General features: G+C 53.1%; 1 protein-coding gene across 1 annotated transcript in view; it reads left to right on the top strand.

The window, feature by feature from the left end:
* The first annotated feature begins 954 nt into the window (after window positions 1-954).
* The window catches only part of Abcg1 (ATP binding cassette subfamily G member 1), a 58,589-nt gene continuing 43,117 nt past the window's right edge, over window positions 955-16,426 (top strand). The window contains exons 1-2 of the mRNA XM_076868227.2: window positions 955-1,071; window positions 6,899-7,142. Of these exons, the coding sequence (XP_076724342.2) occupies window positions 1,030-1,071; window positions 6,899-7,142 (286 nt within the window). The 5' untranslated portion in view covers window positions 955-1,029. The remainder of the gene's footprint in view (window positions 1,072-6,898; window positions 7,143-16,426) is intronic.

Genomic DNA, 16,426 nt, shown 5'->3' with positions numbered 1-16,426 from the left:
CCGGTGGCTCAGGTGTGCTGGAGGTGAGAGGAAACATTCCTGGTTTTTGTCCCAACATGCAAACAACTGAACAAAAGCACAGCTGTCTGAGATCGGGGCTAAAGAATTCTTTGTCGCCTTGGTTATCAGGAAACGGCCACGCTTCCATATAATAAGGGCTTGAGCAGATGCCAGACTATCTAATACTCCCGTAGGGGACCAGATGGGGGGGCGATCTAGTGTCATTCCTTATACAGGACCACGGACACAGCTGTGGAACTTAAGAAAAACACCACGGTCTGCAAAGTGCGCCTTCCCTTTATTCCGGGAGTGGGGCGCAGACAGAGGCCTGTGCACCTTCACCTGGCAACCAGCAGTTAGCGTTAGCACTGCGCTTGCGCACAGCAGCCTTGCAGTAAGAGAGCATGTGCTGCCTCGTGTGGGGGTCGCCCCACTTTGGAGCTGTGGCTGAGGGAGGGGCGTCGGAGCAGTCGTCTCTTCTTCCTTAGGCTTCTCTACCTGGCAGCGAGGTGCCCAACAACGACAGAATAAAAAAAAGAAGCCATCCGCTCTTCACCCTCGCTCCCCTAACACCCCCTCCTGCGGCGTCCACACAACCGCCCCCAGGTTTGAAGGCAGCGGTTTTCTGAGCTCCAGGCCTCGCAGTTGGGCGTCCCCCACGGGCTCGTCCGGGCCGTGCTGGCCCAACCCCCGCGCGCTCTGGACCTCAGAGAGCCGGACAGGCGCAGGTCTACAGCGTCCGCCGATCCACAGGTGCACAGTCGGGCCCGCGGCTCGGGAACCCGCTGCAGGCCGGCCGCCCCCCGCAGGAGCAAAACAAGAGCACGCGCACCTGCCGGCCGCCCGCCCCCTCGGCGCCGGCCAATCACAGGGCGGGGCGGGGCCGGGGCGCCGGGCCGGACCCAGGCTATAGCTCAGCCCGAGGCCGCGCGGGGCGCAGCGGCAGAGCCCGGAGCCAGCGCAGCCTTGTCTCCGCAGCCTTGTCCCTGCTGCCCGCTTCCTGGTCCCCGCCGCCGCCGCCCCCGGGGCATGGCCTGTCTGATGGCCGCTTTCTCGGTCGGCACAGCCATGGTGAGTGAGCGCATCTTTTGCGGCCGGGCTTGGTGTTATTTTCAAGGAGCGCAGAAAACACACAAAGACCCTCACGCTCCCCTTACACCCCGTCCCTGGGAGCGCGCCCGCTCTGGACGCTGACCCAGAGCCCTCTTTCTCCGGTGCCTGACTCCGAGAGGCCCCCGCCCTGGCCACCTGGCGTCTCGGGATGCTACTTGCACCCGCCGAGGATGCCGCGAAGGCGGAGGGGGCAGGACTGGGGCACTCGGCAGCGAGCAGCCCCACAAGTGCACGGAGGGCTTTGGCCTCGTCTGCCTCCAGGTGAGGGGCGCGAGGAGAGGGGCTGTAGCGTGGGCCTGAGGGAAGGGAGTGTCGGATCTCTGCTGGCGCTCACGGCACTGGACTTGGAGAGCAGGGGCTTCGCGAGCCACCCTCCGGAACTCCGGCACAGTCTGGAGGAACAAAAAGAGGATAGGCTTCCAGAGAGCAGGGGCCTGCGCTGCCTCTGCTCTCCTTGGGGACAGCTACTTGCAGAGGGGGCGGCGGAGTCCCCGGGGAGACGGGTGGGGGGCGAGCCTGGATCCTTGCCGACTGCCTTCCTGCGCGCTGGGGCGACCCGGGTGGGGCAGAGGCGCGCATCTCTCTTCTCCCGAGGGAACCGGCTCCAAGGGGATGACGGAGTGCTGGCTAGACAGTTACAGCAAGTGCTGTTCCCATGGGTGGTCAAGCATCTTCCCTTGCGTGTTTGCTCACGAGAAAACAAACAAGCTAACCACAGCCCACCCACCCACCTCGCCTGGTTCTACGACCTTTCACTTACTTCTGTGCCTAGCACACCGACATTGCGATTAGGTACCAATGGCTAGATTTCAGGCCATCTAGAGTACAAATAGCAAGTCCTCCGTATTCCAACTGGGATTATCCCGTTTGCCATCATCTATCTGTGTATTACTATCCTGCCGGCTCCTTCTCAAGGGTGTAAGCGCACGGTGCCCAGCGTGCGCGGGTCCCCCCTCCCCTCTCTTTTATTTCATTTTTAGCATCCTGTATTTGAAGTCAGCAGAGCTCAGCAGGATTTGACCGACAGTTACCTCTTGCCTTGAGCTCAAGAGAAAAAAAAGGTAGCAGGCTTTGTGCGCATGCTCTGCTCTGACAACTGCATCCTGTGATTCCAAACAGGTTACTGTAGAACATGCCGCGCGCCAGCTCATTATATAATGATTTTGTGTAAACGGATAGAATGGGGGAAGTCGTCATATTAAGGAAGTTGGTGATGGGGTGGAGGTGGATGTCCGGAGACCCTCAGGCTAGCCCCCCCGCCCCACCCGCGAGTGCTCTGCCTTTGACTTGCTGTACATAAAAGGCAGTGGAAAAAAGCTGGGCGAAGGGGCCAATCCAGTCCCCTCCTCAAGACATTTACTTTTATCTAGTTGAATTTTGGAGTAATACCTGAAAATTCTTCCTTTTGTGATTGTTTGTTTACTTGGAATCCCTAAATTACTAATTTTCCCAGCGTAATGGAAAATTAAAGCTGTTGATGCCCATTACAGGTGAAGGAAGTTTCTGATCTTTTAAGTGATGCATAATTCTTCAAGTTCTTTTAGAGCTGCAGAGGTGGCTTGTTCGTGGGAAAAATGAATCGGAACACTTTAATATATAGATTTTCTATAGTAATTTGTTGAATGCTGTGTTACGGTTTGATTCAGCCCCAGAGTTCATATGATGTGTTCTCATAGGTAGATGCTAATGGCTGGGCTTATTTTTTCAGATAACCTTGTTTTGTTTGAAAATCATTTTCCTCTCTGAAAACTGGTACTTTAAACAAAAATTCTGTCTGTCAGCAGCCATATCTCCAAATGCACCGATCTTGCCACAGCTGCCTGGAGACCCTCATGGGCCAGTACTCAGGCCTCTCCATGGGCTCAGTACTCAGCTGGACCTCCCCAGCCACTCTCCTTAGCACCCAGGAAAACATTCTCACCAGGGGCAGCCAGGAGCCACCCAAACAGGGTCTCCCCAGCCCCTCGACCTGCAGGAATGAACTCAGACTCTTTACCATGTGTTACCCAGCACTGGTGGGTGAGAGGGGAGGCCTAGCAGGACAGAGCCACAGAACAGGAAGAGGGACATGGGAGGGAATAGGTGTTTGTTTTATTTTTAATGAGCTCAGGAGGCTGAGGAAAAGCTAGCTGTAACCTACATTGCTGGCAGCTCTCATCTGAGGATGTTTCCAGAGAGCTGGTCTATTTTGGAGTGACAGGCCACTGCCTCCCATTACACAGTTGTCCATGATTTTATAGATTGGGTGAGTCTGCCGGACATCCGTGGAGGAAGGGTGGGAGTGGGTGCATGGCTGGGATGTGATGGGGTGGGACTGTGGGACTTCCTCAGCCTGCAGTGGATTCTCCTGTAGCAGGTGACCCTGCAGCACCCACAAGTTGTGGCTGTGGAGAGCTAAGCAGGGCTTAAGCCTTGTCAAGGTGGCTGGGTGGGAGCCTTTGGAGCTGGACCCCCGCAGGGCCACTTCCTAACTGAAGAGTTGTGACCAGGCCCTGCTGGTGCTTCCCACACTGGAGCAGTTACCCCTCCCCCACTGTTAGAGCTGCGGAGATGATAAGAGGTGTGATCATGGCTGAAGTTTAACAGGCATGTTGTAACTGTGGAATCAACAGCCACCTTGTTGACAGTGGCTTACCTAGTGTGTGTGAAGTGTCACTCTTCAACACTTCACATTGTAAGCACCTGGTACTGGCTTCTCTCTCCCACTCCCACATCAGACTAGTCCCACCGCTTTGCTCTGCTGGCCTGTCCACTTGTCTCCAGCCCGGTCACCACCCTCTGGTTAAGGGCAGCCCACCCCATCTCAGTTCCACAGCACTGGAGGGGACTGTGCGGTATCCTGCGGCTCCCATCCTGTTACTGCCCAGCTTGGGATCCCTCTCTGGCTCCCCACCAACCTCCAGACAAAGTTCATGTGTTCGCAAGCCCTTCAGCATGGGGACCCTGTTTGCCCCTCTGGTCTCATCTTACACTGAAGCCCCCACCTGCTGCTCTCCCCACCATGAGAGCCCATCTCCAGTCCCTGCGTTTCCTGCAGGTCTCTGAGTGCTCCACTTTATATGCTGCTGGCCTGCAGGAGCATGGTGCTCCAGCACCTGCCCCTTACCTGCTGACCTCAGCTGAGACTGTATTTCTTTTTTTTTATTAAATATCTTTATTTTGTTTCTTTATTTTTATTCAGAGCTGAGGATTGAACCCGGTGCCTCGCACATGCTAGGCGAGTGCTCTACCACTGAGCCACAACCCCAGCCCTGAGACTGTATTTCTGCAGGAAGACTTTACCCTGAGCCCTGCCCCCACCCCAGAGCCTCCTGTGCCCCCTCTGAGTCTCTGGTGGCTTTTGTCCCACCCTATTGTGATTGTCTATTTTCTTATCTGGGACCAAGTCTTGGACTTGGGCTCATTGAGGCCAGAGGCCATGTCTGCAGAACTGGCTTCATCTGGTGTGCAGTTTGTTAAATGAATGAACAAGTGAGTGAGTGACCGGATGGGCTTGGGGTCTAATGGAAAATCTAGACTCTCTTCACAACCCACAGCCGCTATGACTGAGGGATGGAAGGGACAGTGGTGGCTTCCCCCTGGGTTCCTAGGAGTTTCCTCAACAAGAAGCCATCCACCCGAGCTTTGGATCCCCCTGTGGTGGGTGCCTGTGGAGAGGGATCCATGATTCACTGCAACTGGCATCCAAGGGGTAGAGGTCAAGAGGGCTCTCAAGTGGAGAGGGCACCAGAACACTCCACCCACCCTAGCACCCGCCCTGGAGGTCCTGGGAGGGAGCCCAGCCTGCAGCGGGTATGGGCGTGGGACCAGCACTCTTGGCTTCTATTTGTATTGCAAGCAGGGATTGGGGTGGCCTCTGGAACCAGGCCAGAGCTACCTGTTGCCCACTGCTCCTCAACATCCCTGCCCCCAAAGCCACGACCTGGTGCTTCCCAGACTCTTTGGAGTCCACATGAGTGACACTAGGGGCAGCAGAAGAGGACCTAAGGGGCAGGTGGAATGGGCAGAGGGAAGTCCTCTGGTGCACGCTTGGTAGGCTCTGGGCCACAGGGGTACGTTCCTGCCACATCACCAAGGCCCATGACCACTGATCTAGCAGAGTCTTCTAGAACCCCTTCAAGGACCCAGCCAGGTGGGTGTAGCCTGAGGAGCTCTCGCAGGGTGCACAGGGTAGACCCAGCCTTCCCTCACTCTGCCTACTTAGGTTGGCATTTGAAACAGCGTACATGCTCAGGGCTGAACCTCCTTACTCTGCACCTTCATTTCCATTCACACAGGAGTCAATGAGCTGAGTTTTCATTTGGTGAAGCTTTTGGGAGATGGGAAATGCCTGCGAGGCATGTGGTGTGTGGATATCTTTGTAATGAGAAGCTATATTTTCTATCACCAAAGATCCAGAATTCCTGTGCCCAACTCTCCATTCCCAACCCCCAGTTGTGTTTCAAGTGTTTAGAACCCCCAAGCTTAGAGCTAGATTCTGGAACCCTAAATACCTAGTGGAACTAACTCTAACTTCTCTGTGATTCAGGCACCTGCCCTCGAGGGGACATGCTAGTAGGGGGAGGTGACCATTTGAGTTTTCTTGTGTGGGGGGGCCTATTATAGACAATCCGTTCTCTGGTTTTATTTTGGATTTTTGATAAGAAATACTTAGCAAACCTATGGAAGAGGAACAACATGATGTGTTCCCACTTTAGAACAAATGACAGGGGCATTGTCCCTGGGTAGTGCAGTTGAAGTGACCTGTGGGCAGGCTTGCGGGGGCAGGCGCTCTCACAGAGGCACACTGTCAGCAGCATGGTGGAGTGTTGTGAAAGGCCCCTGCATTTGATTCAGGAGACATCTAGAAAAGAACCCTAGGGTCTTCTGTGTTTGGAGGTTCTGGGGCTTATTGACTGGGCCAGGGTCCCCAAGTCATGAGAAAAGCCCACCCCTCCTGTGCATAACTGCTTCTGGTCTCCACTGGCCTGCCGGCCACAGTTCATTTGACTCCCGACAGGAGCTTAAAGGCCAGGGCAGGAGTGGAGGTGCAACCAGAGGTCAGGCCCTTGCCTAGCGTGTGCCAGGCACAGTTCCACCCCAACAGTGGAAGGAAAAAGCCAATGCAGGCCTGAGGCACTGTGGCCATGCAGCCGGACGAACACCTAGACTTTTGTGATGACTCAAATTCAAACGTCACTCCTGCTCTTCACTTTGAGCAGCTCCTTAAACTGTGCCTCAGCTTCCTTTTCTGTATGATAGAGAAAAAAGGTGAAGCCTTCCTGCTCCTCGGTGGTCTTGTGAAATCGCAGTGAGAGAGTCACAAGTGATCTGGGAAATTTAAAAGTAAAATACAAAGACCGTCCCCACAAACCCCACAGCTCTACTTGTGCATTCATTACGGGATTTCAAAAGGAAGGCACTCAAACAGCTTTTCAATAAATCTTTACCAGTTATGCGTTTCTTAGCAGCCTCATGTGTCTTTGATGTTTTTAATGAGTTGACCATAAACAAATAATTTTTTATGGTGGCTGGTGTTATCTTCACTGAAGAGTGATTCACTTATACTATGGTTTTGTGATTACGTTTTATGGTTCCGAAGGAAGTTCAGTTTGACGTTTTATCTAAGCATCTTTAATAGAAGAAAGAGTGATGGCTGGCAGTGACAGTGCCTGTGGTTGGTGTCTGCTCCTGCGAGAGAAGCGGGCTGTTAATAATGGATGCCCTGAGTCTCGTGCCCGTCTCCTGACTTTCCTGCTCTCTGGGTGCCAGATAACACGTCTGTGCTTCCTCTTCATCTTTCTAGAATGCCAGCAGTTACTCCGCAGCGATGATGGAGCCCAAGTCTGTGTGCGTCTCTGTGGACGAGGTGGTCTCCAGCAATGTGGACGATGCAGAGACCGACCTTCTGAACGGGCATCTGAAGAAGGTGGACAACAATCTCACCGAGGCCCAGCGCTTTTCCTCCCTGCCCCGGAGAGCAGCTGTGAACATCGAATTCAAAGACCTTTCCTACTCCGTTCCCGAAGGACCCTGGTGGAGGAAGAAAGGTAGGGAGAGAGGCCGATTTGGACACTGAACTGGAAAGAGACTGTGGATGGAAGCCACTGGTCATTTGGGGAAAACCTAGGTCTGGGAGTCAGGGGGCTGAGATTCCTTTCCAATGCCTTCGCTGTTCAGGCTGATTTATTTAATTGCTTTATGCCAACTTCTCAGCTGTGAAATGAAAAGTTTGGACTAAGTGATCTGAAAGTTCACGGTGACTGTAAAGTTGTGTGGTATTATTACAGGTTGAGTATCTCTTATTGGAAATGCCTGGGACCCGAAGTATTTCAGATTTTAGATTTGTTTTTGAGATTTTGGAATATTTGCTTATACATAATGAGGTATCTCAGGGATGGATATCTCATTATGTATAATGAGATACATAAACCTGACCTTTGTCCGTTTCATATACACCCTATGCGATATTATTAGTGCACCTACATTTTAACTGCAACATGTCACGTGAGGTCAGTTGTGGAATTTTCTACTTGTGATGTCATGCCATTGCTCAAAAGGTTGAGACTTGGGAGCATTTTGGTTTCAGATTTTCAGACTGGGGATGCTCAGTAGAGGTTGGCCAGTATCCGTGTGTGCTCATTTCTGGCAGGTGCTCCAGGCTATCTTTGGTGGATATTGTGTGTGTCAGTCTATGTCTGCCCTTTAGGTTGGAGCAATTTTCCAGCTATGCAGAGTAAACCAGAAGGCAGGAGCCACCTCTCAGGTCTGAAGTGTCAGGAAGCCGGCGCTTGCCATGACCTCTCTGAGAACCCATCATCTGGAAGGGCTCTGAGATGGGAGGTGCTGTTGGGCTACAGAAAAGCCAGCTGTTGGAAAGTGGGCTGTGTAGATAAAAACAGAGGGAGTGGGGAGGAGGGAACCCAGGGGTCCCGTCAAGCCACTCTGTGCAGGAGGTTGCCCCCAGTTTCCTGGGTGCTCAGGGGGTTATGACGAGCGTTTGAGTTTCTCAGCCACCTTTCCCAGCCCAACTTCCAGCATGCAGAGCATTGACACCTCCTGGGTTGGTACTTCTTTGTCCACCTGATCTGCCTCTTGTGGGCTTTATGTCCACACATTGTCCATCGGGGGACCCCTCCTTGGGTGGGAGAGGCTGGGGAGGAGGGTGCTGGTCTCTTATTTCTACTGAAGCACTAGAAGCAACTTGGAAATCTGAGAGGAATTTGGATCAGAAAAAGTGATGCAGTCACCACCGGAATACTATAATTTTTAGGACTCTCAGTAAATCTGGACTCATCCTTTCTTTCTTTTTGAAAGGACCCATGCGGATTTTCTGTTTTTCTTTTTATTTCTTCTTTTCCCTCATGTCTTTGTTTTGTTTCTCTACCCTCTTGAAACTGAGCCTTTAAGATCGCTAGTGTGGGCCACCTGGACTTGGTTGTAAACGTAAGTTGGAACCTAAGCAAGCCTGCTTCCTGGGACCCAGGAGGCCAGTGGTTGTTGGGTGATTATGCCTGTGTTGGTACAACCAGGAGCAGATCCTGTGCCCTCTCAGGGGCCGACTGCATACCATGGTTAGCTGATACTTACATTTTTAGAGCATGCCAGCCTGTTTTGTTTAGAAAAAATTCTGTGCCAGGCTCAGGTTTGGGCCCATTCTTTTGAGCTTGTTGGAATTTCAACATAGAGGTGTAGCTTTTTCTTTCTAACTTGAAGGTAGATTTTATAGAAACATGTACCAAGAAACCACTGGGGCAGGGTTGTTATGTTCGGCCTTGTTTGTTTGTGTGATTGTGGCCAACCTGGGAGGGGCACAGAGGGGTTTCCATCCCTCTGCTATGTGTGGCCTTGGAGAGGCCATCTGAGGGTGGAGATGGGGTGGGTGTCCGTAAGAGGAAGATGGCTTGTGATGCAGACGTGCAGATGTGTGAATACCCTGACAGCATCTTGGTGTAAAACCTGGCACATAAAGTCTGGCCACAGAGGTGCCCAGCTGTGGTTTGCGAGTATTGTCCACCTCGCCAGCTGTGTGGCTTGTCCACCCTGTGTTCTCTAAGAGTTCAAACTGTTTATATCCACCATCTGAGTCAGCCTGCAGGTGGTGGCTTCTTGGCATTGAAGGGACACAACTGTCCATTCTCAGTGGCCCTCAGGAGGCTCAGCCAGGAGCCACTGCTTGCCCTATAGTAACCTCCGTGGGCTCCTGCAGGGAGGAGGTGGAAATGGGTCTGCGGGACTTGCCCATGAGTCAGAGAGGCAAAGCCAGAGCGGGTGACAGATGTGATTGGCCTGGTGTGTCCCAGTTGCTGGTTGAGAAACCAGTGAGGTGTGATGTGCTGGCAGACTTCCTCCCCGGCTTGCTTCTTCCTCAGTGGCAGCTGCTGGGTGTGCTGGGTCTGTCCCTGAACTCCCAGCCCCTTGGACCCAGTCCTTCCTTTGTTCCTGGAATCTGCAAATCAGAGTCTAGATGGTTTACCACTCCAGCATGAGTTTAGGGTGGGAAAGAATCACCCATCTTCTTGTCACTCTGTGGAAGGGGCACAGTGGCTGGCAGTGGTTCAGGGTTTGTCTATGCTCCTGAGCTAGGCAGGGACAGGCCTGGGACTGAGCAGCAATTTCTCATTCTGTGGTGGCATGCTGGCCATGGCTTGCCCAGTTCAGGGGCTTCCAGAATGCTGGGTTCATGCAGCCAGCAGGCAGCAGTGCTGTCCTGGAGGCTCAGGTGCCCTAGGAGTGTCATGGAACCCCGGTGGTCCATTGGGCTGGAGGCCACAACCAGGAAAGCCTGGGGTGTCCCCGCTGAAGGGAGACAGCTGCAGATGTCCTTTCCATGCTCCCTGCCCCCCTCACAGTCTGCTCTTGAGTGCCATATCCTGGTACCCCATTTCCCCAACGAGGCCACACCCAGCATGAGCAATACAGCCTGCGTTAATCTGGCCAGGCCCAGGGCTGCCCTGCAGGTGTCCTTCTGGGCACTGGTGTGTGCGGATTCCTCTCGTACCACTCCCACATGGCACCGCCCTCTCCTCTGCTCCTCAGTAAGCAGAGGCTGCCCCACCTGTGCAGGTGGGCACCTCCTTTTCCTGCTTTGTCCTCTAATTTCTAGTGAGCATCTCAGTGACTGGGTCAGGCTGAGAGGCCCAGTCCTAGCCACTCTCTGCATTTCTTTTTCCTCGTGGTGGCTGTCATCTCTGTGTGACTCCAAGGATGACCTCCAGCATAGGAGTGACTTCTCTTACACTGTCACCTGATTAGCTGATGGTATTAGGTTGATTGTTTTCAGTTTTTAAAATTCGACTCCAAGAGTTGAGCTAACTCTAACGATCACTCTGGGGCTGGACACCCTGGCGTCACTTAAGGGACCACATGAGAGGCAAAGAAGTTTTGAGAGCTCAGGGTCCGACTGCCTCCGAGCTTGGGGAAGGAACAGGAAGCCATGTGTTCTGCCCACGGTCAGAGCCCAAGCCGGGGGAAGTCGTTCCTTTCCACTTCCGAGACTCTGGAGGATTCCGGGAAAGCCATTCCCTCAGTTTCCCCTGGGACACAGTGCTCCCACACAGCTCAACACAGAATGCTGTACCAGCAAGCTGGGCCTGTGACCTCGGTGGCATTGTGAACTCCAGTGGTTACGGTAAAGCAAGCAGGGAAGAGAGAACTTCAGCATCCTTAGAAGAGAGGCATCGAGTGGGCCTATAGCAGTATTTTTAAGGAAATGTCAGGCCTGTGTTCTTGAACCACTGAGCAGGGTGATTGCCAAGCACTGAACTTGGCGATTCACAAAACATCTTGTATTTTCAATTGTAGTTACATTTTCACAATATGATTAATGATGTCTTTGGAGGGCAAAGTAGCTCCTATAATAGATTCCTGGTAGAGAGCGTAATTGTGAGAGGAGCTATTCTCAGGAGGAAGAAGCACACCCCAAGGATAATTTCACCGGCTTCGGATACAGTAATTACTTTCCCTCAAGGAATTCGCTCACGTAGCTTGAGTGGATGGGACGGGTGGTTTGGAACACTGACGAACTTAGTGCCGTCACACAGGCTGCTGTATCAGGGGATGGACCAGAGAGCTGGCCTTCAGATCACCCCTAGTGTGAGCCTGAGCTTCCTATAAGATAGACACCTTTTGGTAGCACTTGGGATCCTTGTGAAGAAGAGAGTCCAGATTCAGAGGTGGAGATGAGAGTGAGGAGATTTTTCACGTAGGGGTCCATTCACATTAGACATAATGGCCCCCGTGGGCAGAAGGCAGGCTTGGGTGCTCTGTAGACTTGCCCTCCCCCCAGTATCTCTGGACCCTTTCATGCACAGTTGACTGTCTTAGGGCATGGTCTCAGGCCACTTGGCTCACCGTGGATTCAGGAGGAATTCTGTCCATTCTACTTGTGAAAGACTGTGACATGACATCTGGAGATGTACCAAGGTCACCGCAGTAGGGAACGCGGGACTTGAAACCTGACCTGGGATTTCAGGGCAAGGTCAGTTGTCCACAGGGAACCTTGGGAACACTTGGCTCTGAGGGGGATGCACCGTGCCCCACATGCAGATGGCGCGGTTGGGGTCTGCCCTGTCTTCCTTTTCATCAGCCTGCTGGGATGCGGCTGCCCCTGGATGTGGGGAGGAATTCTTCCCCCTGTGCAGACACCCTGTTCTGTCCCCTCATCAGTGAGGGGAGCCTGTGAGCATGGGGAGAGGACCCCTGGAATGGCCCTGTGAGGAAGTTCAGGTTGGGGACAACAGCAGTCACACTTGGAGTTTTAGAGTGTTTTCTTCACTGTTCTCAGGTGGGCATTACCTCCCCCGGCCACACTCCATGGAGTACCACTGCAGCTTTAAGACTAACCCAGCCACATGCTTTCCAAAACCCAGGCAGGAGTTAAACATTCTGGGCAGCTCCATGTTAGATTATCCGTATTGGTTTGCTTCTAAGCTGCAAAAATGCTTTTGAACACCCTTGTTAAGGTGAAGTTTTCTTTCTCTTAATTTCCATAGCTATTTTCCAAGACTTGTCATTACAGGCTGGCAAAAATGAGGGGTGAACCACTAGCAAATCCTTTCCGGAATTCCATGAGGAAGGCTGGATTGGAACCATGTGCTAGGTGGCATGACCCAACTCACTGGCACAGGCATGGAAGGGCAGCCCGGGGAAGGGAAGGCTGCAGGGGTCCTCAGGGTGGCGGTGGGCTGTCAAGGGCTGCTTAGACTTGAGGGGAGATTGGTAGTCCCCTAGGGAGAATTGCTTTTGTGTTTCTTTGGAACTTTTGTGCTAAGGTAGCTTTCTTTGGGTGTAAAGAGAAATTGCTTTTAATGCTGTAGCTAATTTTTTCCTGAAGTGTGACAGCCGCAGTCTCCTTGCAAAGATTCCTTGCTAGAGGCTGGGGTGCTTACAAAGAGGAGCCCAACAGCCCGAGTTTGCCTCAGTGAACTCAAAGGACTGGAGAGCTCTTTTCCTCCCCACTGGGCCCAGTTCTTGGGTTCTCAGGGTTTGGTGGCTCCCAGGGGACAGATAGGCAGGCCACCCACTCAGGGCCCTGAGGGACAGCACCTTCAGTGATAAGGCTTTCTGGAACTGTTTTCAACTTCTGTCTTCAAGGCCCCCAAATAAGCTTAGAGACAATGTCAAGAATGGGCCAGTTCAGCAGACTCATGGCACACGAGCGCATAGTGTCTGTGTGTGCTGGTTTACAAGGAGAGTCTTCACAGCCAGGGCCTGGCAGCCCCCTCCTCCAGTCTGCACGTGTCCTCTCCCTTCCCGTGCCTCATGGGAAGCAGACCATCATCAGGTGACCTGGAATTGGAGGTCTTGGTTACAAAGCATTGCAGCTTAGGGCGCGGCAGCCTCTAGACCTGGCTTAGATGGCCCTGAGACGTGGGCCTCCGCATCTGCTCTTCTGTTTCACCTTCTGATTGGCATGATCCTTATTTAGACATGCTAATTCTCTGTCACTCTCCTGGGGAGGGCTCCTATTCTTGAGCCATCTGGCTTCTTCAAACAACTAGGTAGGCCTGTTGCCTGCACAGGGCATTGCTGCCACTGCCTTGCTTTCTGAGGACATCCATGACAACTCATTCTCCCTGAATGGGGTGTGTGGGGGGGTGTCTGATTGCATTTAGCACCTGTAGGCTTGCATCTTGAAAACTTCACATCCCCAAACTGAAGCCCTCCCCTTAAACCAGAACCTAATTGCCAGGGCAAGAAATAACCTCAGGGGACATTTGGTTGAACATGAAACCATTTCTTTTGTTTATAAATTGGCAGGAAAAAAATGTTTAGTAACCACACACCTGCTCCTTTTGAGTTCAATTCTAGGATCAACAGATTCGATTATTTAAGGCACAAAGGTAACCATGCACATCAGATTAGAACTATTTAGGAAGACCACACCCTGCAAACTAGGGTTTGCCATGAGGCGAATGCTCTATCTGTTACATGGTGGTGAAGTTCATGCTGTGCCCAAGAAAGCTTACCATCAGATCTGATGCCAGGCATTTTGCTCATGTGGGAAGAGGTGTCAGTCACAGTTTCCAGGGCCAAGGATGGCAGCAGATGCGGCTGCAGGGTCCACCTAGCCTGATCAGCAGTCAAGAGTTTCACTTCCCACTTTGCCAGCTGTGTGTTGTTAGTTACCTTGGTGCTTTGTGGGGTAAAAGCCATTCCCTGTCAAAAGTAAGACATGCAAGAGTGAACTCAAGGTTGTGGTTAGGTCCAACTGAGACCTATATTTAGAGTCCCATCTCTGAGCCAGTGGGGCCTGGAGCTGCCCAGGCTGACCTCCCACACTGGGGAGCAAGCCTCTTGCACCATCCCGACTGCAGATGGCCAGCCTGAGTACTTCACAACCAGGAACCAACGCCTCCCAGGCCTTAGGGCCGTGTTTGCACAACCCTCATTCTTAGAAAATGCTTCTGTCTGTTGATTCGAGAAATGTTCATTAGTTGATCCAATTTCTGCTTTTGGGAACTCTGCAGAACAAGTTTTCTGGGTCTAGAGCTCACAAATTGAGGTGGTGGTGGTGGGGCTAACCAAGAACAAAGCAAAAGGGTATTAAATCCAGAGCTACCCTGAGGGGAGGAAATAAGGAGCGTGTGACCCTCGGAGGAAAGGAGGGCAGAGCACTGCTTGAGAGGTGGGCACCAGAGCGGTTCCACAGGGGGCAGGTTCTGGTGAGGGTGGAGCTTGACAAGAGGGGAATGTGACTCATGTTTTCTGTTTCTTGTGCTGTCATAAGGCAACTTGGTGTACTCCAACCAAAAGTCCCTCTCCTGACACCCCAGCACCCGTCTTGAAAGTGAACCTTTGGCAGGAGTTTTATGGGATTTCTCAGTTGTTACTTATCCCCTCCCACTTTTTTTGGGAGAAGTGTTTATTTTTTGATTAAAAATAACCCATGTTTACTGAGCAAAAGCTGTTTGCTTTAGCACATTGTCTCATTAAATCCTTTGGGAGCCCCAGGGAGGTGCCTCATATAGCTATCTTCTCTAGGAGGAAGCGCCTGCCCAGGACCCCTGGAAAGTAAGAGCCAGGCAAGGGTTCAGACCTGAACCTCAGGCCTTGACTTCCTGCCTCTCAGTGCTCCAAGGAAACCTCCTCCGTTTGCAGCTTCTCAGATGTACCTAAAGTGGGCCGTGTTAAGCCTTCCTTGCCCTTGAGATGGCCCTGGATGTTCATGTGCTTTGGCAGAGGGCAGCTTTGGGCTCTGTTCAGTGTCCACAACCCCACCACCACCCGCTGGGGGCTGCGCTGGACCTCCGGGAAGGGGTTACAGACGTTTATCCCAAAGGACAGTTCATTTTGGCCAATTGTCCTCTGCCACCAAGTGCAGCCATATGTGGGCTTTATTGAGTAGAAACCCTCCTTTCTCAGGCTGGCCGGGCCTGGGGCCACTGCAGACGGCTGGACACACCTGCTCCCACTAGCTTCCTTTTGCTCAGATGCAGGTGTGGCTGCAGGCCTGCTGGGGGCTAACTGTAGGTGAAGTCTGGATTCTGGAAGACCGCAAGGCGCGGCCCCCTAATGCAGGAGGTGCGGGCGGGGGCGAGGAGCTGCCGCGCGTGCGCAGTGCCTGGCCGTCATCCACTGCCGCCTGCGCGGGGTTACTAGCGGTCAACGCTCGCTAGTAACCTCGGTAGCGGCGGGGAGCAGCGCGATTGGCCGGGCGCCGGGCGCTGTTGCTAGGGCGGGAGGGGATGCTGCGGCCGCCCTGGTCCGGGTGCTCGGCCTCTGGTCGGTTCAGCCTCGCGGACTGGGGCCCGTCCCCGCTCCGTAGGCTCCCCCTGTACCCAGCACCCGAGGACCGCCTCCCCCTGTACCCAGCGCCCAAGGACCACAGGGAAGTGGGAGCCAGCCCTGCTGGTGGGGGAGCCATCACGATGGTTGCGCTGACGCCCGGGCTGGCTTTCTGCTGGAGCGGAGTCGGCGGCCTCACTGAGGGACAGCGTAATGACCCGCAGCCTGCGCGACACCGCAGGCGGGAGACTCCGGTTCCCCAGCGCCCTTTGGTCCACAGTTGTTCTGTGGCCGGGGATCTTGTGAAGGATCCATGTGGGACTTTTATAAAGTCCTTGTTTAAGTTCAGTGTAGGGAAGCCACGAGGCAGGGCAGCCTGGTGGGTGGCATTGGACCAGGACCAGGGCTGCCTTTGGAACCGTGAATTCCCCGTTGAAACTGGGGTGTGGCTCTACTAAGCCACCTGGAATTCAGAGGGTCATGTGCAAGGTGACAGCTCCTCCACCTTCTGCTGAGTCACTCCCATCCTGGGCATGGCAGAGGATGCTAGGACAAATAACAGCTGAGCTTTGGGCGTGTTTGCCGCAGCATCTATGATATTTATTTATCTACTGATTTTGGTGAACCCATTAATGTAAGACACATGTGATTTCTACCAGCTGTGCTCCATTTGAATATCTGGAAGACCTGGGACTCCTGTCCTTCTCTAGACACTGGCCTGGCCAGTTCTTGGGGATTAATCTAGGTGCCTTGTGAAATGTTGAACACCATGTATGCTTTGCCCAACCTTCTGGGTTCCTGAATAGACCCAAGGAGACCATTTGGACTAATGATTTTCCGATGCTTGCTTGCCTGGTGGTGATGTAGAGTTGGCGTTGCTCTAAGCCTGCACACCTTGAGTTCTTAAGTGCTCCCTGTGCTGATGGTGAGCCAGGAAGCCAGAGCTTCTCTTCTCCTTTCCCCGTAGAGACTTCCTGTCCCTGTTCAGGCATTTGTGTTTCCTTTGCCCACTTGATGCCCTCTGCAGGGAACCACCTAGCCTTCCCAGGCTGGGGGAAGCCTGCCTCATTTGCCGAGTGCCTTGGTCAGGAAGGCCCTTCTAGGC

This window comes from Callospermophilus lateralis, chromosome 10, assembly GCF_048772815.1.
Source record: "Callospermophilus lateralis isolate mCalLat2 chromosome 10, mCalLat2.hap1, whole genome shotgun sequence".
Classification (NCBI taxonomy): domain Eukaryota; kingdom Metazoa; phylum Chordata; class Mammalia; order Rodentia; family Sciuridae; genus Callospermophilus; species Callospermophilus lateralis.
Note: the sequence above shows the minus strand (reverse complement) of the source record. Positions and strands in the feature narration are given on the sequence as shown.